The sequence below is a fragment of the Girardinichthys multiradiatus genome, chromosome 7 (assembly GCF_021462225.1).
Source record: "Girardinichthys multiradiatus isolate DD_20200921_A chromosome 7, DD_fGirMul_XY1, whole genome shotgun sequence".
NCBI lineage: Eukaryota > Metazoa > Chordata > Actinopteri > Cyprinodontiformes > Goodeidae > Girardinichthys > Girardinichthys multiradiatus.
Genome location: NC_061800.1, coordinates 38,705,367 through 38,729,590, shown reverse-complemented (window position 1 = coordinate 38,729,590; position 24,224 = coordinate 38,705,367). Strand labels below are relative to the sequence as shown.

At 39.9% G+C, this 24,224-nt stretch overlaps 1 protein-coding gene across 1 annotated transcript; it reads right to left on the bottom strand.

The window, feature by feature from the left end:
- Nucleotides 1-244: 244 nt before the first annotated feature.
- On the bottom strand, nucleotides 245-17,605 carry LOC124871970 (pyridoxal kinase-like). The gene is made up of 11 exons (XM_047371617.1): nucleotides 17,379-17,605; nucleotides 14,049-14,103; nucleotides 8,102-8,206; nucleotides 6,039-6,122; nucleotides 5,913-5,947; nucleotides 5,697-5,782; nucleotides 5,546-5,591; nucleotides 5,343-5,454; nucleotides 2,557-2,693; nucleotides 2,367-2,433; nucleotides 245-1,322 (listed from the first exon to the last, which is right to left on the bottom strand). The coding sequence occupies exons 1-11, from the start codon at nucleotides 17,457-17,459 to the stop codon at nucleotides 1,186-1,188; spliced, it is 945 nt and encodes a 314-aa protein (XP_047227573.1). The 5' UTR covers nucleotides 17,460-17,605; the 3' UTR covers nucleotides 245-1,185.
- Nucleotides 17,606-24,224: the final 6,619 nt, after the last annotated feature.

Below are 24,224 nucleotides of genomic sequence, written 5' to 3'. Positions count from 1 at the left end.
TACATGGCTGCAGTACGTCTTGTTTAGATTCTGGTAGAAACTCTGTGGCTCATTATTTCCCTTTTCTAACTTCCCAAATCAGTTCACCTATTCAAGCCAGAATTACTCTGCTGAATTCAGAGCCATGTCACACCAGAGGCAGCTCCTTCAAATCTCTATAACTGCAAAAACCCCAAATGCATTTGGATTTGGAAGACCATCTCAAAACCAGTCAAAAAACATCAATAAAAACAGAACCAACACCTTATCAGTAAAAGATCAGTAGTTTATTTTCTCTGTTCATTACATTGCTCTACAAATGAGCAACAGTTAGAGGCTTGGCACTTGACTCTTCGACACTACATGTAAGGTTCTGCTAAAACATTCATGACCAGTATCGTTTTTTTCTCTCTAACGCTGTTAAGGCTATACAGTGCGGTCTCTCGTACGGGCCCTTTATGATTCATAACAACAGAGTCCGAAACGAAAACAGCCATCACTTGTGAATATATGAAAGATTATCTGTGCAAATACCTCAATTTGAGATAGGACATGAATCTTACACACCTGCTAGTTCAGTAAAGGTTTGCATAATTAAAAAGTGATTAAAAATAACTGCTTTTTACATTAGCTATTAACATGATTATCATCAAAGTTACATTTTGTTTAAAATGAAACAAAGTGGAATTAACAGTGTTAGTGACACTAAATCATGTTCAGATTGGTTGCATTAGATGTTTAACACATATGAGCAGTTTCTAAACTCATGAGATGACAACAGTTTACTTAAAGGCTGTTTTAAAGTCATAACAAACTGGAGCCTTGTGCTTCTAATTAGATGCCAATGGTCCTGACCAGTCCAAACAGGCAAATGCATGGTCATGCAAACAAGACTGGTTGTCTTTTAAAGAGAACTGGAATGAGTTGGTTTATAGAAAGGTCTCACTTTTACTTTTCTAGAACAATGTACGAACATCTTTATCATTTTTGTTATAACTGAGGGGCAGATGTCATCTACACATACCATAACACTGACACATATGGCAGTGATACCAGAGTGTTTACATACCACATATTCTGCTGACATGGTTTAAATATCTCAGCTGCTTTGTAAGGCAAAGACACGAATGCTGTCATTAATGAGTTAGTCCTACATGGCTGACCGACTGGATTCGTACCGATGTTTTGTGAATGTTGGCAGGAAGTCTACCGCTTTTGGTCCGAAGATTTCTCCAAGACCGTAGCTTCCACAACGACGGAAGGGTTCTCGATGTCGGCTTTGCTCTGTACCATCCTCAGCTCCAGCTGAGCAGGACTGGGCTTCTTCCCAGGGCCAGCCATCTCTGCAGGAAAGGAGGACACATAAATTATTGCCGTAGACCTTTTGGCTCTTTGCAGCTTTCATTTGCAAAAGTATTCATACATCTTAAACTTTTTCACATTTTGTCACAGCACAACCAAAACCTTCAATGGTTTTTTTTTGGGATGTTTTGTGATAGACCAACACTTCCAGAAGGACAAGACTTAGGGTCATGAGGCATTTAGCCAGAACCACGATGGAATGGTTTAAATCAAAACATATTCATGAGCTCCAGGGTTACAATAAAGAATCTGTGGCAAAACAAGAACATTCATGTTCACATACACTTCCCATCCAATCCAACTGAAGCTGAGATATTTTTCCAAGGAAGAATGGGCAGAAATCTCCATCTGTAGCTGTACAAAGCTGGTGGAGACATACCCCAAAAGATGCTCAGCCATCATTCCAGAAAAAGGTGGTTCTGCAAAGTATTGACTCAGTTGGGCTGAGTGCAAATTAAGTCATGTCACACCGTTCCTTTTTTACACACACACACTCTTGTTTTGCTATATGTAGTGAGGACCATGTGTTGACTCCCATTGACTTCCATTGATTTTCAGCCATTTTCAACCCTTTCTATGCCCTAACCCTGACAATAACCCTAAACCTAACCATTACCAGTGCATGCCTAACCATAACCTTAACCCAAAGTCAATTCACACCTTAGTCCTAAACCTAACCGTTAGCAAAATAGGTCGTGAGGACCAGCAAAATGTCCTCACTTTGGTACAAACAGTCCTCAATTTGATGGTGAAATCGGGAAAATGGTTCTCACTGTGATTCCAAGACAGGAACACACACACATACACACTGTTAAACAAATTCCTACTAAAATACACAAACCTAAAAAAACACAAATATGAAAGAGCTGAACATACTTTACAATCAAACAATGGCAACTGTTCATTTCTCTCCAATCAGCAGCAGGACTACATCCAACAATACTAAAGAGGTGCAGCAAGTTGTTCAGAAAACAACTTGGAAACAAACAGAAAGCCCAAGACACAAAAATAACAACAAACCCTACCATTGGCGTAAGTGATGGTCCTCCTAATGACATGGTGCATAAGTGAAACCGTCTTTTCACAGGCAGTCTGAAAAGTCAAAAGAAGACGAGGTTACAATGAACTGCAATTTATTTTTAAAAGAAGTTGGGGACATATTTAGATGTTACACATGCAGTAAAATCACAGGGACATTTTTACTAAAAACAGCACCTTTAGGTCCTTGGGGTGATGGTGAGTCCAGGCGAGCAGCATGGCAGCAAACAGGTCCCCGGTCCCCACAAATACAGCATCAACTTTAGGGATGTCCAGGCAGATTTTCTGGCTGGTGCTGGTCCCATCTGGTTTCCCTGAACCGGACACAAGGATCTCATAATCACCAACATTATAGGCAGAGGACAATCAGAATGTGCAGATTTACTGTATACATAAAAAAGGGGAAAGTACATACACTAGAGAAAAAAAATATCCAACATGTCAACGTTTCTCTCAGTAATCACAGTGTAGTGACAAGGGTTGCGCCCCTTACAGATCTCTACTGTTCAAATTAAACGATAATTAAAATTATGATCCAGTTAAATACACACGTGGACAAAATTGTTGGTACCCCTCGGTTAATGAAAGAAAAACCCACAATGTTCACAGAAATAACTTGAATCTGACAAAGGTAATAATGAATAAAATTCTATGAAAATGAACAAATGAAAGTCAGACATTGCTTTTCAAACATGCTTCAACAGAATTATTTAAAAAAATAAACTCATGAAACAGGCCTGGACAAAAATGATGGTACCCCTGAAAATAATGTGACCAAAGGGACGTGTTAAATCAAGGTGTGTCCATTAATTAGCATCACAGGTGTCTACATTCTTGTAATCAGTCAGTGGGTCTATATATAGGGCTACAGGTAGTCACTGTGCTGTTTGGTGACATGGTACCACACTCAACATGGACCTGAGGAAGCGAAGGAAAGAGTTGTCTCAGGAGATTAGAAAGAAAATTATAGACAAGCAGGTTAAAGGTAAAGATTATAAGACCATCTCCAAGCAGCTTCATGTTCCTGTGACTACAGTTGCACATATTATTCAGAAATTTAAGAACCATGAGACTGTAGCCAACCTCCCTGGACGTGGCCGCAGGAGGAAAACTGATGACAAAACAAAGAGACGGATAATATGAACGGTAACAAATGAACCCAGAAAAACTTCGAAAGAGATCAAAGGTGAACTTCAAGCTCAAGGAACATCAGTGTCAGATCAGTGGACTTAATGGGAGACGACCAAGGAGAACACCATTGTTGAAAACAAATCATAAAAAAGCCAGACTGGAATTTACCAAACTACATGTAGACAAGCCACAAAGTTTCTGGGAGAATGTCCTATGGACAGATGAGACAAACATTTTACTTTTTGGCAAGGAACATCAGCTCTATGTTTGCAGATGGAAAAATGAAGCATATGAAGAAAAGAACATTGTCCCTGCTGTGAAACACGGAGGAGGCTCTGTTATGTTCTGGGGCTGTTTTGCTAAAAACACCCAAGAATGGCTAAGAGGAAAACATTGGACTATTCTGAAGTGGCCTTCTATGAGCCCTGACCTAAATCCTATTGAGCATCTTTGAAAGGAGCTGAAACATGCCGTCTGGAAAAGGCACCCTTCAAACCTGAGACAACTGGAGCAGTTTGCTCATGAGGAGTGGGTCAAAATACCTGCTGAGAGGTGAAGAAGTCTCATTGACAGTTATAGGAATCGTTTGATTGCAGCGATTGCCTCAAAAGGTTGTGCAACAAAATATTAAGTCAAGGGTACCATCATTTTTGTCCAGGCCTGTTTCATGAGTTTATTTTTTTTTTATTCTGTTGAAGCATGTTTGAAAAGCAATGTCTGGCTTTCATTTGTTCATTTTCATAAAATGTTTATTCATTATTACTTTTGTCAGATTCAAGTTATTTCTGAGACCATTGTGGATTTTTCTTTCATTAACCGAGGGGTACCGACTATTTTGTCCACGTGTGTACAAATACCATTTTCAAATCATAACTTCATTTATCGAGAAAAGAGCTATCCAATAACCTGACCCTATGAGAAGTGTTAATTGTTCTCTAACAGTAATAACTGGTTGTGAGAACCTTTGCAGCAACAACTGTCGTCAAGAGTTTATGGTAACTGTCAATGAGTCGTTTCCATCACATGGAGGAATTATGGCCCTCTCATCTTTGCAGAATTGTTTTAATTTTGAGGTTTTTTAATCATGAACAGCATGTTTAAGCTCAAGTCACAGCATTTAAATTGAATTTAAGTCCAGACCTTGACTAGGCCACTCCGAAACCTTGAATTTGAGCCATTCAGAGGTGGACTTGCTGGTTTTCCTTAGGATTGTTGTGCTGCTGCATAACCCAGTACTGTATTTGATTTGTCTAAGGAGTAAGACATCAGGACTGGGAGTGACATTGCCCCAGAGCTCAGCGCAATTTCATTGCAAGCCCAAAAACTGTGATATTTGTTTGCAGAGTAATATTAGGAACACAAGCTAATAATAATAATACCTTTTTCTCCTTTTTTTTTGTTCAAACCCAAAAAAGGTACATATTAACAAATACATGTTGTACTATGTGTGACACTGGGTGAAAATAACCCACCCAAAACGCTAATAAATGGTTTATATAGGCAACTTTCACTACCTTTTATACACATGGCAGCCATATTTAATTATAAACTCAGGGCTACTCTATGAGCTCCTTATCCCCCTGCCTGATTTCTAATTTTCCCAGTTGGAATAAGCTATTTTGCGGTAGAAGAAAGAGGAAAAAAGCTCTCCTCCAGTTTTATGAATCTCTAGATGTAATCTCTGGATAAGCTGAAACAGATGTGGATTTTTTTGGCAAGTAATTGACATCAATATCCTAACAGGCTCAATAGTAACAGATTTACTGAGAACAATGTTGTCATGTTCAATGCTCATTATCCTTGTTGTGGAAAAAACACACTCAATACTTTACTTATTTTTTGGCTCCCAAGTGCCACCAAGAACTGGTCCCCGTGTTTTGAGAGCAGATCTGTACTGGTGAGGACCACAGTGTCTGGACCCATTTCATGAAGCAAGTCCATCACCTGGAGAACAGATAAGGTACCTGCTTTCTCAAAGACTGAAGTCCAAATGTAAATCCAAATACAACATAAAGGAAATGTTCAGAACACTCACCTTAACAGCATCGTCTTCTGTGTTTATTTTCCTCCCAGTTAACAACCTGATGAAACCAGAAATGTAAACCACACACTTAGTGTATCTGTGTGCTCTTCAACAATCCCATGTGGTTTGGGTAACTGGGATAGCAGCTTTAAAATGCACTCACTCTGCTTCAAACTGGTTCGGGGTGAGAATATCTGCCAAAGGCACTACTTTGTTCTTGTAGACAGGCAGCAGGTTCTCTGGAACATACTGACAAATACAAAGAAAACAAAGTATTTCTTCAACAGCCTTTTTATCAGACAATCACAGATTTACAGCTTTAAATGTCAAGGCAGTTATCGGATCTCTTATGCTGCAAGGAAAAAACATGGAATCTTACCATAGCACCATGGTCTCCCATGACAGGATCGCAAACTGAAATAAAAACAGTTGGCATCATTTAATAAAAAACAAAAAAAAACAGGCAGGTTTTATTGTTTCAAACTGGAAAATCACGTAAACCCACCATATACCAAGCTGGGGTTGTTCTTCTTTATTTCCTGGATAATATCAACAACTGCTTCCAGGAAGGATGTGTCCCTGCTGTATCCTTAGGGAAAAAACAAAAAAAAAACATGACCGTTTACTTTAGGTTGGTGCTTTTGATGCTCGATAACAATCTGACTGAGTTGAGCATCCTATAATATTTTTAAGCATGTTCTTCTCCACGCGCAGACTACGGGTCAGCAGTCTCTCGTCTACTTAATCAAATGAAACAGCGCCATATGTAGGAAAACAAAGACCCATGCTGAGTGCCCATTTTACATTTATGGTTAATAAAAATAAATAACTAAAAATGTACGAATGATCACATTTACTTAAAAACTGGCTTAAATAAACACATTTCATTGGCAGCAACAGTTTTTTCTGGATTGGTTAAAAAAAAGGTTTCGGTAAAAAGGTTTTGAGAGCTATTTTCCTGTCAAAAACACGTGTTAATGTCCTGAAGAGGTTATTAACTGTCACTCAGAGGTTTAATGGCCAATCACACTGCTTAAAAACATAGATAATTAAGTTATTCTTTTTATGCACTATGAGGTGTTTCTGACAGACGACAATATATCAAAACAACACTGCAAATAACCCTTTCCTGTCACTGCTGCTCTATTACATTCATACATCACACGTTGCTGCATGAAATAAATCAGGAGGTCAACATGTCTGGCAGCATTTAACTGTTTTAGAGATTGTACTCTAAGATAATTTATTCATAAACTGCAAATAAAATTCAGAGTTGAAAAAAATGACATTTGTCCAAACAAAATAATTAAAACAAAAGGCAGATTAGTAGTACAGTTAAACACAGGAACATCCACAATTTGGTGCTGTGTTTACTGCAAATATTTCTGTCCAAATGATACAGTCTTCAAACATTTTTAGAAAATAAAAATTGGAAACATGTGGCATACATCTGTATTCGCCTTCCCTGAGTCGATAGTAGAACCACGCCTTTTTGGGTCCGTTCCCCAGTCTTCTTACAAAATCCCTCAAATTCAGTCAGACTGAAAGAAGAACCTCTTTGAACGTCAGTTTTTTCCCCCACAAATTTTATGTACTTGAGTCTGGACTTTGACTGGGACATTCTACCGCATGAATATGCTTTAAACTAAACCACTCCATTGTAGCTCTGGCTGTAGGCAAGAAGGTAGGGCTGCATATTACAAAATCCTGCAGACAATAATAACGGTAAATATAGCGATGCCCATATCATTAACCATATATGCTTGCTTTCTTCTTTCCTCTCCGTCTCATCTGTGCTTCCTCCACTTTGTGCTCTATAGCATTTTGGGTAATGTCATTTGTGTCCGGTGTGAGCATCCGCTGCGCTGACTGTCCTCCCCAGGCTCAGGGTTTTGTAGTCTCACGGTTTTATTGTAGTCCTGCCCTGCATTTAGCACCACCTGTCAACTCTTACCAGCTTCCCTATGCCCGCTAAAGAAAAGCAACCCAAAGCATAATGCTGCCACCACTGTGCATCACGGTAGGGATGGTTTCATCCAGGTGATGTGCAGTTGCAAACTATAAACGGGACTTCATATGGACTTTCTTTCAATAAGGGACTTAACCGTGCTCTGTGACACGCTTGAAGAACAGGATATTATTTTATGATCCAACCAGCTTAAAATGTCTCCCCCACTTTATCTCTGACCTGTCTGCTGTGTTCTTTGGTTCTATGATGCTGTTCAAGGTCAAGGTCAAATTTATGTATATAGCAGGTTTCCAACAACTCATGCTGCACAAGTAGAAATAATAATGTTTTTTAAGCAAACTTCCTATAGCAAAACCAACAAATCCTTCTGCAGCAAGCTGTTTGCCCTAGATATAGTTCTTTACATACGTACAACACACTCGTCCAGACTTTTATTTGTAAAAACAAAACAAATCTCTTTCCCTCCACTTTACAATTAAGTACTTTAAGTTGGTCCATCACACAAAAGGTTTGTTCGTGGAACATGGAAATACTGTTGAAATATTCAGACTTTTATGCCACAAGCGTCCTCGTAGAGCCTCGGGTCATCCTAAACCCACCTGTGAGAATATAGTCATACTGGTTCACTTCATTGAGCTTGATGCCTTCGTACAGCACGTTCAGCTCCTCGGCGGTCAGCACCTGTCCCTTCCAGTGAGCGTAGCCTGAACAGAAAGGAACCGGACAAAAGTATGGTTGATGTTTTACGACGGGCTGGATTTGATTGAAACCACGATAAATCTCACAAACAACCTAGAAAAGAAAAAAGATTTTAAAAAATCATGACACTTTACAGACAACTAAAAATGTGTGAAAATAAAAACTTAGGTGGACAAAACTTGGTAAAACACGGATAATAAAAAGTCCTCCTCTTTGCTCTGCACATCCAGCTTCAAACTCTTTGTGTCATCCAGGGCCAAAAAAAGGTGGCCTCCACACTGACTGAATGGGAACGTTGTATCCTGGAGGCCAGCTCCCTCTTTGCTTTGTCTCCTGTTCAGCCCTAACCTAGAATAAACCCGAAGAAGCTGTTCTGATTGCAAATGATCAGGGACAAAATGGACACATACACACCAAGACATGATTTTGGTACCCTGCACACGAAGCTTGACACTGAGCCAGTAAATGCACCTCTACAAGGAAAGCTCACAGCAAAGCAGAAACATGTGCTGTGGTCGCAGGAGGGAACATGTTTACACGTACCAGAAAAAACTAGGCGCAAGGATTACAGCTCAATACTTTAGGATGAACGTTTCAAAACAGAAGTGCTTCATGTTCCCAAAGACCTGATGTTGATATTAATTCAAGTGATCCTAATGTAAATGTCTCCAAATCCTTTGGAGGAAGACAACTCTTCACATATTTTGGCAAAAGAAGCTCAGAAAATAATCCCATCATCTCTGCATGTCTTGAGCCCTCCTAGTTTCACCAGGTTTTTGTTTTCCTTCATACGGCTGTGAGCAACATGTTTCCAGTCAAACTGGGTCTCAAAGGTACCCGATATTTGTGGGAAAGCAGAGCACCAGTTTTTCTCCCTGCATGTGGTTGCATCAGTTTAAAAAAGAAATGAAAAATGGATGACATTTGAAAAGCCTGAGAGGTCTATTAAGAACTCCTCCTAAAGCTGTCTGTAAACTCCCTAAAACTAACCCTTTCTCTTGTTTTTGGCTACTGACACTAGTTTTCAAAACCCAGGAGAAACATAGACACCCCGAGTTCAGGCATGAACATATAGCTTTCATAAATAATAATAAAAAAGAAAAACTTAAATCTAAACAGCTGCAGACTTTTAAAAGATGAAGAGTTAAGAGTGAACTGACGGGGTTGTTTTTCTAAGTGTGGTGGTGTAAACTATTTATGAGCAGTCAGTATATTACCTGCAGCCGATCCGTCAGAGGGATCTTGGTTTAGAGAATTGGTGAGAAATTCTCCCTGGAGTCGAGGTAACTGCTGCTCAAACCAAGGTGACATTTCTATTCTGATATGCAACATTCATAACGTCATCAACAACATTTTATTTTAGCAGTTCTGCTCGTCATAGAGCAAGGTTACCATGAATAAGAGAGATGGATGAAGCTTCTTTAACTGTCCCTGTTTTTCATGACCAAAATGTCTCCAACCAGCTGAATTTGCTGTTCTGGTAAGTAAGGGAAAAGTGTAACAGACATTTTTCAGCCATGTAACTGATTACCAGCACATGTCTACTCATATACACTTGGCTAGAATTTAAAAGTTTACTGAATGAGTTGCTTTAAGTTTGCTTTCTTCACACTGCTTAGTTAGGCTTTTCAGCACAATTACTTAGTGATTGTCTGGACTTAGGGCTTTACCATTAAAGTGGTTCCAGTACTTAACCAAAGCTGTTGCTGGGGCCAGTTTTTACCTTGTTCCATAAAAAAAGTTGTTCAGTTTTCCCCACAGAGAGCCAACATGCAGTTACTACATTACGCCACTGAAAGCATGCAGCAAAGGTCTGACTCTCTGTGTTATGCTCCCAACTAAATACATAATTTTATCTCAACACCGCTGCAAACCGATCCCCCTCAAAATCCCCTGGTTACTTTATTAACATTAAACAACAATGTTAAACAACAGGCGACATTTGTGAACGCGACACAATCCCGTTCGACTGACTGGATTTAACAATCTTACCTGTTTATATAAATGAACCAACAGCATCTAAGAAATAATTTGGGATAAATTTATGGATTATTGGAAAAGAAGCGTTGCAGCTTCAGCTATATGCTGTGCATTGACCCAATAAAAACTCTACGATATCAAAGTAAACAGCAGAAAGATAAGAGATATTCAAGAGCTAATCAGACTTTCAAGCTCAGAGATTTTACTGATTCTTGTCTTAAATTCAGCAGATCAAAAGTGAATGTAATCTGAGATTTTTAAAGCTTTTGCTTGGTTGTTGGTCTCCATGAGCCGACCTCCAGCCCCAGTCTCGATGGTTCCTTCTTCTGGCCCAGCTAGAAGATGGTGTTGAGATGCCAACAGTTTTAAGGTGACAGATTTGGTGCTTGCGAAAATGGAAACCAATACAGCATTTGTCTATCACATGACTGTGTTCGCCGAGGTAGTTTAGAGAATGACAAGCCACGGATTTTACTGGACATCGCAGCACAGTTATGGAGCACAGCACACGATGCTGACGGCTGGAGGTGGAGCTGAGGAGAGCGAGGTCCAGCAGAGCGGAGCGGAACCATGAATGGAAAACTGCCTTAAAATCACCTGATGCTAAGTAAGCTCTGGTAGACACCAATTTACCACTGGAACTGCCATGATGGAAAAACCCATAAACAGTGTTTCCCACAGGTGCATCAGCAATATACGGCCGATAAAGCTGAACCAATTAAGTGCTACTTTTCTGGACTAAAAGTGAGGACAGAATAAACCATGGCTAATAGACACCACAACACTTCAACGATCGATCAATAAAACTTATAAACAGAGATGAGTTCTTAAGATCCAGGGATTATTTCAAGCATGTAAAGTTACTTCAGGTAACAAGGCACCACCTCTTCAGACCTATGTCCCAAGTCCAAACTACCGCACATACTTATGCAATCTAGTCTACAATTTTTCACTATGTAACGGTGATCCATTTACATTCTGGGTGAAGATTTTTTACTTTTTTCCAATAAACATTCATCCTCTAAGATAGGTTTGTTCTTTTAGCGGTTTCATGAAGTATTTCTTTGACAAGATGAAATCTCAATACGGTTTTATGTTTTGACAAAATATACAGTACAGACCAAACGTTTGGACACACCTTCTCATTCAAAGAGTTTTCTTTATTTTCATGACTATGAATATTGTAGCTTCACACTGAAGGCATCAAAACTATGAATTAACACATGTGGAATTATATACTGAAAGAAAAGTGTGAAACAACTGAAAATATGTCTTATATTCTAGGCTCTTCAAAGTAGCCACCTTTTGCTTTGATTACTGCTCCGCACACTCTTGGCATTCTGTTGATGAGCTTCAAGAGGTAGTCACCTGAAATGGTTTTCACTTCACAGGTGTGCCCTGTCAGGTTTAATAAGTGGGATTTCAAGCCTTTTAAATGGGGTTGGGACCATCAGTTGTGTTGTGCAGGAGGTGGATACAGTACACAGCTGATAGTCCTACTGAATAGACTGTTAGAATTTGTATTATGGCAAGAAAAAAGCAGCTAAGTAAAGAAAAACGAGTGGCCATCATTACTTTAAGAAATGAAGGTCAGTCAGTCTGAACAATTGGGAAAACTTTGAAAGTGTCCCCAAGTGCAGTCGTAAAAACCATCAAGCTACAAAGAAACTGTCTCACATGAGGACCACCTCAGGAAAGGAAGACCAAGAGTCACCTCTGCTGCGGACGATAAGTTCATCCGAGTTACCAGCCTCAGAAATCGCAAGTTAACAGCAGCTCAGATTAGAGAATAGGTCAATGCCACACAGAGTTCTAGCAGCAGACACATCTCTAGAACAACTGTTAAGAGGAGACTGTGTGAATCAGGCCTTCATGGTAAAATAGCTGCTAGGAAACCACTCCTGAGGACAGGCAACAAGCAGAAGAGACTTGTTTGGGCTAAAGAACACAAGGAATGGACATTAGACCAGTGGAAATATGTCCTTTGGTCTGATGGGTGCAAGTTTGAGATCTTTGGTTCCAACCACCGTGTCTTTGTGCGGCGCAGAAGAGGTGAACGAATGGACTCTACATGCCTGGTTCCCACCGTGAAGCATGGAGGAGGAGGTGTGATGGTGTGGGGGTGATTTGCTGGTGACACTGTTGGGGATTTATTCAAAATTGAAGGCATACTGAACCAGCATGGCTACCACAGCATCTTGCAGCAGCATGCTATTCCATCCGGTTTGCGTTTAGTTGGACCATCATTTATTTTTCAACAGGACAATGACACCAAACACACCTCCAGGCTGTGTAAGGGCTATTTGTCCAAGAAGGAGAGTGATGGGGTGCTGCGCCAGATGACCTGGCCTCCACAGTCACCAAACCTGAACCCAATCGAGATGGTTTGGGGTGAGCTGGACCACAGAGTGAAGGCAAAAGGGCCAACAAGTGCTAAGCATCTCTGGGAACTCCTTCAAGACTGTTGGAAAACCATTTCAGGTGACTACCTCTTGAAGCTCATCAACAGAATGCCAAGAGTGTGCGGAGCAGTAATCAAAGCAAAAGGTGGCTGCTTTGAAGAACCTAGAATATAAGACATATTTTCAGTTGTTTCACACTTTTCTTTCAGTATATAATTCCACATGTGTTAATTCATAGTTTTGATGCCTTCAGTGTGAAGCTACAATATTCATTCATGAAAATAAAGACAACTCTTTGAATGAGAAGGTGTGTCCAAACCTTTGGTCTGTACTGTATATAGCAGCACAACGCAACAAAAAATGACAGAAAGCCCAAATTATTTTAAACAAGGTCAAAGAAGACCTTATTTAAACTTAGTTTTCTAACAGACTCAGGAAGAGTCGGCTCTTTTTTGTGAGCTGAACCTGGATGAGGTGGTTCTTAGAAAACCATTAACTTTTAGTTTTTGGTTAAACGCTAAGTCCACATCACTGAACCTGGTGGCTTTGTTTAAAACAGGCAGATAAAGCACGCATACAGAACCCTTCCTTACAAGTAAATAAACCCCAGATTAACTCTGTGGTTCACTCCTTTACTCTGTCAGATGAGGGGGTTCATTAATGATTTATTTTGCCTTAATTTGTTGCTTTAAATCTAAACTGCAAGAACTGATGGACAGATTTCTACAACTATATTATATCTGTGTCTTTTCAGGAAAAAGCATGAAAACAATCCATGTTTTCTGGAAAGGTCTCCTTTTTTCTTTTGTGCCGAGTTAAGAAACTACACAGAAACATAGCTTTGGCACACCGTGATTGCTGAGAATACATTTTTACATTTGCTTCTGGGACAGTACACTATGATTAAGATGGCGGGTGTCCCTCTCTCTGTCCTGTTGCCTGAATCACATTTTGGCTCAACCAACAATGGGAAACAAGTGGGCTGCAGCCAAACACAACTGAGTGGGATTGTCTAGACATTCAAACAAAGGATATTTTAGATTTTTGTTATATTTATGCAAACATGTCTGATCCGGTTAAAAATAAACAGCTTGGGAAAAAGTATTTTAAATTGTACAACAGAACCTGGGCTTTCTCCTAAAAACATGGCTTCTCTTGTTTCCCAGAGCCATGGGGTGTACTATTTAAAGGATGATTTTTATCATCATAGGATAATTTCAACCATGTATAAAAACTAAAGAGAGCATTCATTAGAGCCAGTATTTACTTGATCTCTTCTGAACAAACTGTGTTAACATCCTGGCACAAAATTAAACCGAAAAAAAAGAGGGCTTCTCCCTTCTTCTTTGGATAGAAATGACTATTTCAAGGCCACCGTGTGTTTCTCTGCACCTGTATAATGAACACTGTAAAGCCTCTCTGTAAAGGACAGCATTACGACCTGCAGTGAAGACACGCAACCAACCTGTGTGATTGGAAAACTGCACAGAGTTGATGGAGTCCACTTCAAAGCCCAGCACCTGGAAAAACAGGAAGGAGGCGGCTGTGAAAGGAGAGAACAATAACATTGCCACACCACACCACTTCAGTGACCTGAATAAGTGTCTCAATGTCCCTGAACAGTGAGAACAGTGGGGCTGAGGATCAAATTCTGTTTTCCATCCTAACGGTGATTCCCGGAGAGACCAGACAGTAAACGGATCAACAGAACGACGGTGAATCTCTCCGATCCTCCATCAGCTTGATTTTTTCCTGTTTCTTAAACATTCAGATACTATTCAGTTGTTTTAGACTCCTTCAAGGCCAGTCAAACCTACCATCCTCATCAAATTACCTAACTTTTAGGAAGTTATACATCACACTAACAATGATTAGTTTTTAGCCAATAGCTCATTGGGAATTAGCATACTGGTACAGCATCCTTGTGTTTTTCTTTTCAAACTGGGTTGTGCTGCATTATTTACTTGGTCATGATAGGCTGCTAGAAACTAGAGATCTTAAAGATTTATGTTAAACTTTCTAATGTAGAGAAATAAAATGTCCTTAGTTCAGTTTAGCCTTTACTGCCTCAAAGGTCAGTTTCAGTTTCTACAAGCATAACAGAAAGTATCCATTTCTGGCATTTAAAATAAAGTCGTCCAACAATGCAACTTTAGACCTTCCGTTTAGAGTGATTTGCAAAAAGTACTTATATTCCTTATTTTTCTCACATTTTGTCATATTAAAACTACAAGATAAAAAATATTTCATTTGGATTTAATCTGACAGACAACATGAAGTATCGCAGATTCGTAATAGAAGGTCCATGGTTTTCAAAATCTTCTACAAATAAAAATCAGACCAGGTCCCCTTTTCAGTTGACATTTAGGGACCAAATAAAAAATACAGGTGCTCTGATCAGATGAGACCAAATTAAAACGTTTTGGCCAACATGCGGCAGAAAACTAACACTGCTGTTACCATGAACACATGATCCCTAGAGCTAAACATGGTGGTGGCAACATCATGCTGATGTTAAATACTAAATACAGCTAAATACAGGGCAGTCCTGGGGGAAAAAAACTATCAGAGGCTGCAATAAACATATTGAGGAGGAGGTTTAGTTTGCAGCAGGACAACAACCCTAAACATACAGCCAGAACTACAATGGAATGGTTTACTGACACATACAGGTCCTTCTCAAAATATTAGCATATTGTGATAAAGTTCATTATTTTCCATAATGTCATGATGAAAATTTAACATTCATATATTTTAGATTTATTGCACACTAACTGAAATATTTCAGGTCTTTTATTGTCTTAATACGGATGATTGTGGCATACAGCTCATGAAAACCCAAAATTCCTATCTCACAAAATTAGCATATTTCTTCCGACCAATAAAAGAAAAGTGTTTTTAATACAAAAAACGTCAACCTTCAAATAATCATGTACAGTTATGCACTCAATACTTGGTCGGGAATCCTTTGGCAGAAATGACTGCTTCAATGCGGCGTGGCATGGAGGCAATCAGCCTGTGGCACTGGTGAGGTCTTATGGAGGCCCAGGATGCTTCGATAGCAGCCTTTAGCTCATCCAGAGTGTTGGGTCTTGAGTCTCTCAACGTTCTCTTCACAATATCCCACAGATTCTCTATGGGGTTCAGGTCAGGAGAGTTGGCAGGCCAATTGAGCACAGTGATACCATGGTCAGTAAACCATTTACCAGTGGTTTTGGCACTGTGAGCAGGTGCCAGGTCGTGCTGAAAAATGAAATCTTCATCTCCATAAAGCTTTTCAGCAGATGGAAGCATGAAGTGCTCCAAAATCTCCTGATAGCTAGCTGCATTGACCCTGCCCTTGATAAAACACAGTGGACCAACACCAGCAGCTGACACGGCACCCCAGACCATCACTGACTGTGGGTACTTGACACTGGACTTCTGGCATTTCCTTCTCCCCAGTCTTCCTCCAGACTCTGGCACCTTGATTTCCAAATGACATGCAGAATTTGCTTTCATCCGTAAAAAGTACTTTGGACCACTGAGCAACAGTCCAGTGCTGCTTCTCTGTAGCCCAGGTCAGGCGCTTCTGCCGCTGTTTCTGGTTCAAAAGTGGCTTGACCTGGGGAATGCGGCACCTGTAGCCCATTTCCTGCACACGCCTGTGCACGGTGGCTCTGGATGTTTCTACTCCAGACTCAGTCCACTGCTTCCGCAGGTCCCCCAAGGTCTGGAATCGGCCCTTCTCCACAATCTTCCTCAGGGTCCGGTCACCTCTTCTCATTGTGCAGCGTTTTCTGCCACACTTTTTCCTTTCCACAGACTTGCCACTGAGGTGCCTTGATACAGCACTCTGGGAACAGCCTATTTGTTCAGAAATTTCTTTCTGTGTCTTACCCTCTTGCTTGAGGGTGTCAATAGTGGCCTTCTGGACAGCAGTCAGGTCGGCAGTCTTACCCATGATTGGGGTTTTGAGTGATGAACCAGGCTGGGAGTTTTAAAGGCCTCAGGAATCTTTTGCAGGTGTTTAGAGTTAACTCGTTGATTCAGATGATTAGGTTCATAGCTCGTTTAGAGACCCTTTTAATGATATGCTAATTTTGTGAGATAGGAATTTTGGGTTTTCATGAGCTGTATGCCAAAATCATCCGTATTAAGACAATAAAAGACCTGAAATATTTCAGTTAGTGTGCAATGAATCTAAAATATATGAATGTTAAATTTTCATCATTACATTATGGAAAATAATGAACTTTATCACAATATGCTAATATTTTGAGAAGGACCTGTATTTCTGTAAAAACTCAAAGTCCAACCCCAAATCTGATTAGGAATATGTGGCAAGACTTCAAACGGTATGTTAATAGGCAGTCTCCATGTAATCTGGTTAAGCTTGAGCTGTTTTGCAAAAAAAGAATAGGCAAAAAATGTAAGTCTCCAAATGTGGAAAGTTAATAGAGACATAGCCCAAAAGACTTGCAGTTGTCATTCCAGCACAAGGTAGTTCTACAAAGTACTAACTCAAGAGGGGCAACTACAAATGCACTTATCAGATCTGGATTAGAAAAATAAATTCTTGTAACTTAATTCTAGTTTTAAGCATTTCGCTGGTTTGTTGACTGATCTTACATATAAAACACGGTCTGAGATATTAAGTCGTTACAGACAGGTTTAACATCACATTTGTCACGTAAATGTAAAATGCGGCGTCTGAACGCAATCAAGGTAAGTTTCCAGTCTCTGGTCTGACTGATAACACAACGCTTTCTTCTGGTAAAGCAGTGATCTAAGCACAGAATGTATTTCTACTCACCTGCAACGGAAATGTTGCAGACTTGTTCCCTACGTAACCTCTGACAACATGACTCTGGATAGATAAGACTCGACACTCCATTACAGTAGTTCAAAAACATCCGTGGGAGGCAGCTAACGGAATTTAATTTAAAACCGTGAATTAACGCGTGACACGCTAAAAGCGGAAACCACAAGTGAAGGACGCCGCCCTGTAACAGTTATTTTCTTCAGGCAGCTAATGGGACACCTATGTGAAGCATTCAATAAGTTGAACAAAAGTGGGAGACGGGGGCTTCAACGGAGAGGACAGCTTAAAGGGATAGTTCAGGATTTTTACGTTGCAATTCTGGTTAAAGTTTATAAACGGTTAATGTCTTACCTGTGTCTTCATTTAGTATAAATCCAGATTAGATATAGTGTATTGGACTAAAGTTTAAGACTAATCTGAGTGGGCCCCGACCCTAAATGGACTTATATATTGTCTTACAACAACTCGAACCTCAAATATTATGCAAAAACTATTTTATGAATCTTTCAGCCATAATCACTTTTGTGTTGGCTGGATATTTATACAAAAACAGATGAACATAGATAGGAGGTGATTGGAGGTAGCAACTCTGTCTAGAAATGCTTTACATGTTCTGTTCAGCATGTGTTTAACAGGAAGATCATTAGTGGTGCGCCGCCTCCAACCTTAATTACCCATGTAAATGGGAAATGCTTCTGAGTAAATAACTCAATGCAAATGTGTTCATTATTTAAAGGTAAATAAAATAGCATTTGGATAACATACCATGATGTTTTTGTAGATTGAAGTTGTTTTCAGACAGTAGAAGAACACATTTGTCTTAGCCTCTCTAAGTCTAGCCGAAAATGATACCGCCTGTTAATTTCTGTCTGCCTCATCCATAACGTTGGACAGGGAGCCATGCAGCTGTGTTTCATGTGACCAGGTTTTCTTTACAACTATGGTTTTCATATGTATAGCTTTCAAAACTGGGGTTGTGCATTTGTACTTAGTCCCATTTGAGTCAATACTTTGAAGAAACACCTTTTATTGAAATGACAGCAGCAGTTTATTCAGGGTATATTTCTACCAGCTTTGCACGTCTGTAAGCATAATTTGTTTAGTCATAAACAAAAGTGGTTATTGTTATTCTTAAATCCTAACACATTCATTAGATAGTAGTTGTTTAGTTAAAATGCTTGCAATCAACGAAAAAATGTCAAAAACGGCTTCCTCCACTTTGGCTCCGTCCTTCTGAAATTCAGGACTGTTGTGTTGTGTTTTTGGTGACCACTAGAGGGCACAAGAGAACAAAGATACACGAAGAAATAGTAATTAACCCAAAATGCACCCAGAGTGCAAAGTGCACTTACAATGTATAAAATATATCTTTTTATGTATATTTATATACATCCAGGTGACTATTTTGTATATAGCACCAATAGTCATGATTTTAACAAAAGAAATCCGTTTATTTAAACAAGTCACCCTCTTAAAAAGCAATAAAGTGTATTTCTATACACCTTTGTCCTTTATTCAAACACTTGGGTACAGCTGTGACCTCATGAGATGACTGTGTGCAAAGAAAGTACTTGATGAGCTTGGGGCACCTTTCACAATCTCACCACTACAGAAACAACAATAAAGCACATCAGGCTGTTTAACTTGTTTAAAGAGCCTCTTCCGCTCTTAATAAAACAGACGAGGCATTAAAAAGATGAAGGAATCTGTAAACTTGTAAGATGGCAACAGAGACTTCTCTGGTTTTCACCTTGATCTTCATCAGCCTTTGGGGATCAATGGCTCAGAGAAAGAGAGAATGGAGGACTCAGTATAAAATGGGGGAGAAGACTTTAAAGACACGCATCTGAATGATTCATACACAAAGCATTCTTCCTCCGACACCTGGGTGAGGAGCACAGAGCCCACACAGAGAAAAGATAGAGCCAGGTGGAAGAGCTGAAAGCTAATCAGCAGCAGCATGCCTACAAGGCAGCTGTGGTGAAAAAAACCTTCACAGAGGCTTGTTAACAACATTTTCTTTGCGGTAAGCCAATAACTGGTGTGTGTCAGTGTATTATTGTAGTCATTTTAGGTACATCTCTAATGTATACCATGTTTATGCAAAACAGACTGAATTAAACTCTAAATTCTAACCATTGTGACAATAAAATATGCTATTTTATCTTAAGTCATGCATAAAAATACCCAGAATAAACTCTATTATAGGTCTTTGCATCACAATTCAAGAAGATTGAAGGATTAAGGTTTATGACGACAATGCACAGTAATAATCCCTGTCAGCGTTAATCAGTTATAACAGCCTCTACTGAGGGTTGGTGGGGTAAATGTATTGCAGGACCATCCCACAAAACCATATTTTAGTCAAAAGCAAGGAGAAAAGCACTCTAAAATATCACAGTTACATTAAACTTTTAGTATTCACATCAAAAGTATTAATTTGCTTTTCATTAAAAACTCTTGATGTTACATGTAAGAAGATCAAGTATCTCACTGGCATTAAAACTATGAAAAATAATAACATTTAGTTAAATTAAAAGGTTTATTCTTCAATTTCGGTTTCATTTTTTCATATTTCCACAGGTTTATTTAAAATAAAAAATTAAGCTGGGGCGACAGAGATACAATACTTAAGAGCAGACAAAAGTATGCTTTTGATGAAAAAGAGGAAACTACTTGCTGTAAATACGAAGTGTCACAACCACACCTCTGTAATCCATGCTGTTATTTATAAATCTAAAGTAAAAACCTATTAATAGGTCTTGTAGAAATGTAATTTTTCCTTTTTAATGGGAATTTGCAAAAATATCTCATACCTAATTTAAGGTTATTATGAAGAAAAAATGCCAGAAGACAGTACATTTTAACAGTTTGAAAACTGCAATTATTAGGTCAGCTAAAAGTGAAAGTAGCTCACAGTTAAAAAAAAAAAAGATAAATTCTGTGTCCCATCTATTTTGGAAGTTAGAACTTGAATGAAGGAATGACATCAAACCCATTCTAATTGTGTTCCAGTTGTAAGAGAAATATGGTAGGATTCGAAGATAATTTTTCCCAGTGACCCGGCTAACAACTATTGGCAACACGAGTTGAAAGCAATGTAGTTTTCTGCATTTTATTCATTCAAACACTAAAGGAACATGTTCACTGATACATTTCAGACTACAAACCTGCAGAAGCACTAATAAACAGTTTAATAATGCAACTCTACATTTTATTTGAAACACATACTGAAGGCTTATGTTGAGTTTGGTGTGCAATCTCTGGAACTTGGACTTCAGGGAGTGTTTCAGTTGTTTAATCAAACTTATGCACCATCACAACTGTTCTGAATAACAATTTAATTATGGTGAGTTAGAAAAATCAATTGCAGTGCCCCAGAAGTTTGAATTCTGAAATAAAAAGTTAGAAGTTACTCACCAACCTTTGACCTCAAAATTAAATATGGCTGCCATGCATTTAAAGTACAGCATTAACACACTATGTATTTGGGCCTTTGCCAGTTTGAATCAATAAATAATTTGTTAAAATAATAATGGACATTAGTTTGTGACATCGCTTCTTGTTAATACTACTTAGCCTTGCCACCTAGCAAAACTATTAACAAATCCATTGGTTTTTTTGAATTGCAACTGTAGCATGACTACACTGTGTTTTTATATTCCTGATCCCAGTTTTGACTTCCAGGATAAAAGCTGCCAGGCTTACTGAGAACTAATGAGAGAAACTGCCAAGAGGCCCATGGAAACTGTGGAGGAGCTTCTGAAATCCCTCACAGATGGGAAAATCTGTCAACAAGACAATTATTACTTGTGCACTCCCTGGATCTGGGCTTCATGAAAGTCGAAAGCCACTGTTGAAAGAAAGCCATAAGAAGTCCTGTTTGCAGTTTGCCATACTCCATGTAGCAGACACGGCACAATGGTGCTTTATCAACCCTAAAAAAGATGGAATAAAAGTAGTGAAAACTTATGGTGCTTGGGTCATTTAAGACCAAAAACTTGCTTTTCACCTTCACGCAAAACACTCTGCGTGGTGGAAAAATAACACACATCATCCAATACACACCATGTCCATAGTGAAACATAGTGTCATCAACATCATGGTGTGGGGATACTCTACTTCACCAGGATCATGAACCTAAATACAGGGTTATCTTAAAGACTTAAGAGACTTAAGACTAAACTAGAAACTCACCTTCCAGTAGGATGACGCTAAACATGCAGCCAGGGTTAAAATGGAATAGTTTAGGTCAAAGCATATTCAGTTTCTGTGAGGACATGTGTGTGCAGACCAAGACCTTCTGCACCTTTGGGAACAATAAGCCATGGTTTACTCCACACCTCAGGAACCTGTGCAAGGAAAAGGAAGAAGCTCACAGCAGTGGAGATTGGGCGTGGTACAGGCAGGCCAGGAACAAACTAACAAATGAGATCAAAGCAGCTAAGAGAAGCTAAAGTGAGAAGCTTAAGAACAGCCTTTCTATTGGTGACACTTCAGCTGTATGGACCGGTCTGAGAAACCTGACTGCCAACAAGAGCCCCTCCACCCATCCTGAACAGAGTCGTCTCCTGGCCAACCGTCTGAATAGCTTCTACTGCAGACATGACAAGAAGCCATTCACACCTCAAATCATCCCCTCTACATCCCATTCAGGAACAAATTCCTCCCATAAAGCAACCAACCCCCCCACCATCAGATCCTCTGCCTGCACTAAAGATCTCAGAGGAAGAGGTAAACAGGCTCTTTCAGCGCATGAAAACAAAGAAAGCTGGAGGACCTGATAACGTCTCCCCATCATGTCTGACAGCCTGCGCACATCAACTTGCTCCAATCGTCACAAGGATCTTCAACAAGTCACTGGAGAAATGTGAGGTCCCCTCCTGCCTCAAACGATCCACCATCATCCCGGTTCCCAAGAAACCCACCGTCGTAGGATTAAATGACTACAGGCCTGTAGACCTGACGTCTGTGGTCATTAAATCCTTTGAGCGGCTGGTGTTGAAGTACCTGAAAGACATCACAGGCCCCCTGCTGGAACCCCTGCAATTTACTTACCGAGCAAACAGGTCGGCAGATGATGCTGTTAACTTAGGTCTATACTTCATCCTGTAACACCTCGACCGTCCAGGGACGTACGCCAGGATCCTGTTTGTAGACTTCAGCTCGGCCTTCAACACCATCATACCGGACATCCTCCACCAGCTCACCCAGCTCAACGTCCCAGCCTCCACCTGTCAGTGGATCAACAGCTTACTGACAGACCGACAGCAGCAGGTGAGACTGGGGAGCATCTTCTCAATAAGTACTGGTGCCCCCCAGGGGTGTGTTCTATCCCCACTCCTCTTCTCTCTCTATACAAATGACTGCACCTCATCGGACTCGTCCGTGAAACTCCTTAAGTTTGCAGACGACACCACTGTCATTGGACTGATCCAGGACGGTGATGAATCTGCATACAGACAGCAGGTGGATCGGCTGGTACACTGGTGTTGTCAGAACTACCTTGAACTCAACCCACTCAAGACTGTGGAAATGGTGGTGGTCTTTCGGAGAACACCACCCCCATACACCCCCCTCACCATCCTCAACAACACTGTATCGGCCGTGGACCACTTCAGGTCCTTAGGAACCACCATCTCTGAGGACCTGAGATGGTCTTCACACATAGACACTGTTCGAAAGAAGGCCCAGCAGAGACTGTACTTCCTGAGGCAACTCAAGAAGTTCAACCTTCCACAGGAGCTGTTGGTCATCTTCTACACTGCCATCATTCAGTCTGTCCTGTCTTCATCCATCTCAGTGTGGTTTGGCTCATCCACAAAACAGGGCAGGTCCAGACTGCAACGAATAATCAGGTCTGCAGAGAGAATAATCAGGGCTGACCTTCCCTCCATCCAGGACTTATACAGGTCTAGGGTCAAGAAAAGAGCTGCTAAAATCTCTGCAGACCCCACACACCCTGCACATAAACTGTTTAGAGTTTTACCTTCAGGCCGCCGCTACAGAGCACTGTTCACTAAAACCAGCCGCCACAGAAACAGTTTCTTCCCCCAGACTGTTTCTCTGATGAACATTCAATAGAGTACAGAACAACAGCATGCATATGTTGCAAATGCAGCTTTTTATTATATATGTGTATATTGTACATTGTAAATTTGTATATTCTGTAATGTAAAAACAGAACAAAAGAGCAAAGTGTACCGGAGTCAAATTCCTTGTTTGTATGCATGAACTTGGCAATAAAGCTGATTCTGATTTATATGGTACAGTGGTCCAATGACAGTCCTAGCTAAATATCATAGAGAATCTGTGCCAATACTTGCAATTGTTCTTCATAGGTGCATCCATTCAATCTGACGATGCATGAGATATTTTTCAAAGAGTATTGGGCAAAAGGTCAGTTTCTAGATGGATGCATCAAGCTGGTAGACAGACCTTAGAAGACTTACAGCTGTGAATTCAGCAAAAGATGGTACTGGTCAAGGAGGTTGGTGGATGGTGTGAATGTAAATAATGAGGGAAATATTTCTGTAAGAATTTAAAAAAAATAAACCTCCCTCCTTTTCTTTCCATCTTACAACTCGGTACTACTTTATGTTGAAATGCATTAAAGTTAACAGCAGTAAGGTGAGAAAATGTGGAAAAGTTCTCCATATGTGAGGTGAGATTAACTGGTGTGTGTTTTTTTTGGGGGTTGGGGGGGGGGGTTGGTAAAGACTTTGTTTGAAATAAAACAAAAACCTAACCCTAGGAAATGGTAAGATAGAAAAACGATTAGTTCCGTCGATATGAGACAACTTTAAGAGACAGCAACTGTTTCTCGGTAGTAGCAAA

Bases quoted from the DNA above. Each gene is read 5' to 3' on its own strand.
- LOC124871970 (XM_047371617.1), bottom strand. From the start codon at position 17,459: ATGGAGTGTCGAGTCTTATCTATCCAGAGTCATGTTGTCAGAGGTTAC. The intron at 2,694-5,342 runs GTAAAGTATTGA...TGTCCGGTTCAG, and splicing joins ACTTGGGAGCCAAAAAATAA to GGAAACCAGATGGGACCAGC. The intron at 1,323-2,366 runs GTAGGGTTTGTT...CCTTTCCTGCAG, and splicing joins GACCATCACTTACGCCAATG to AGATGGCTGGCCCTGGGAAG.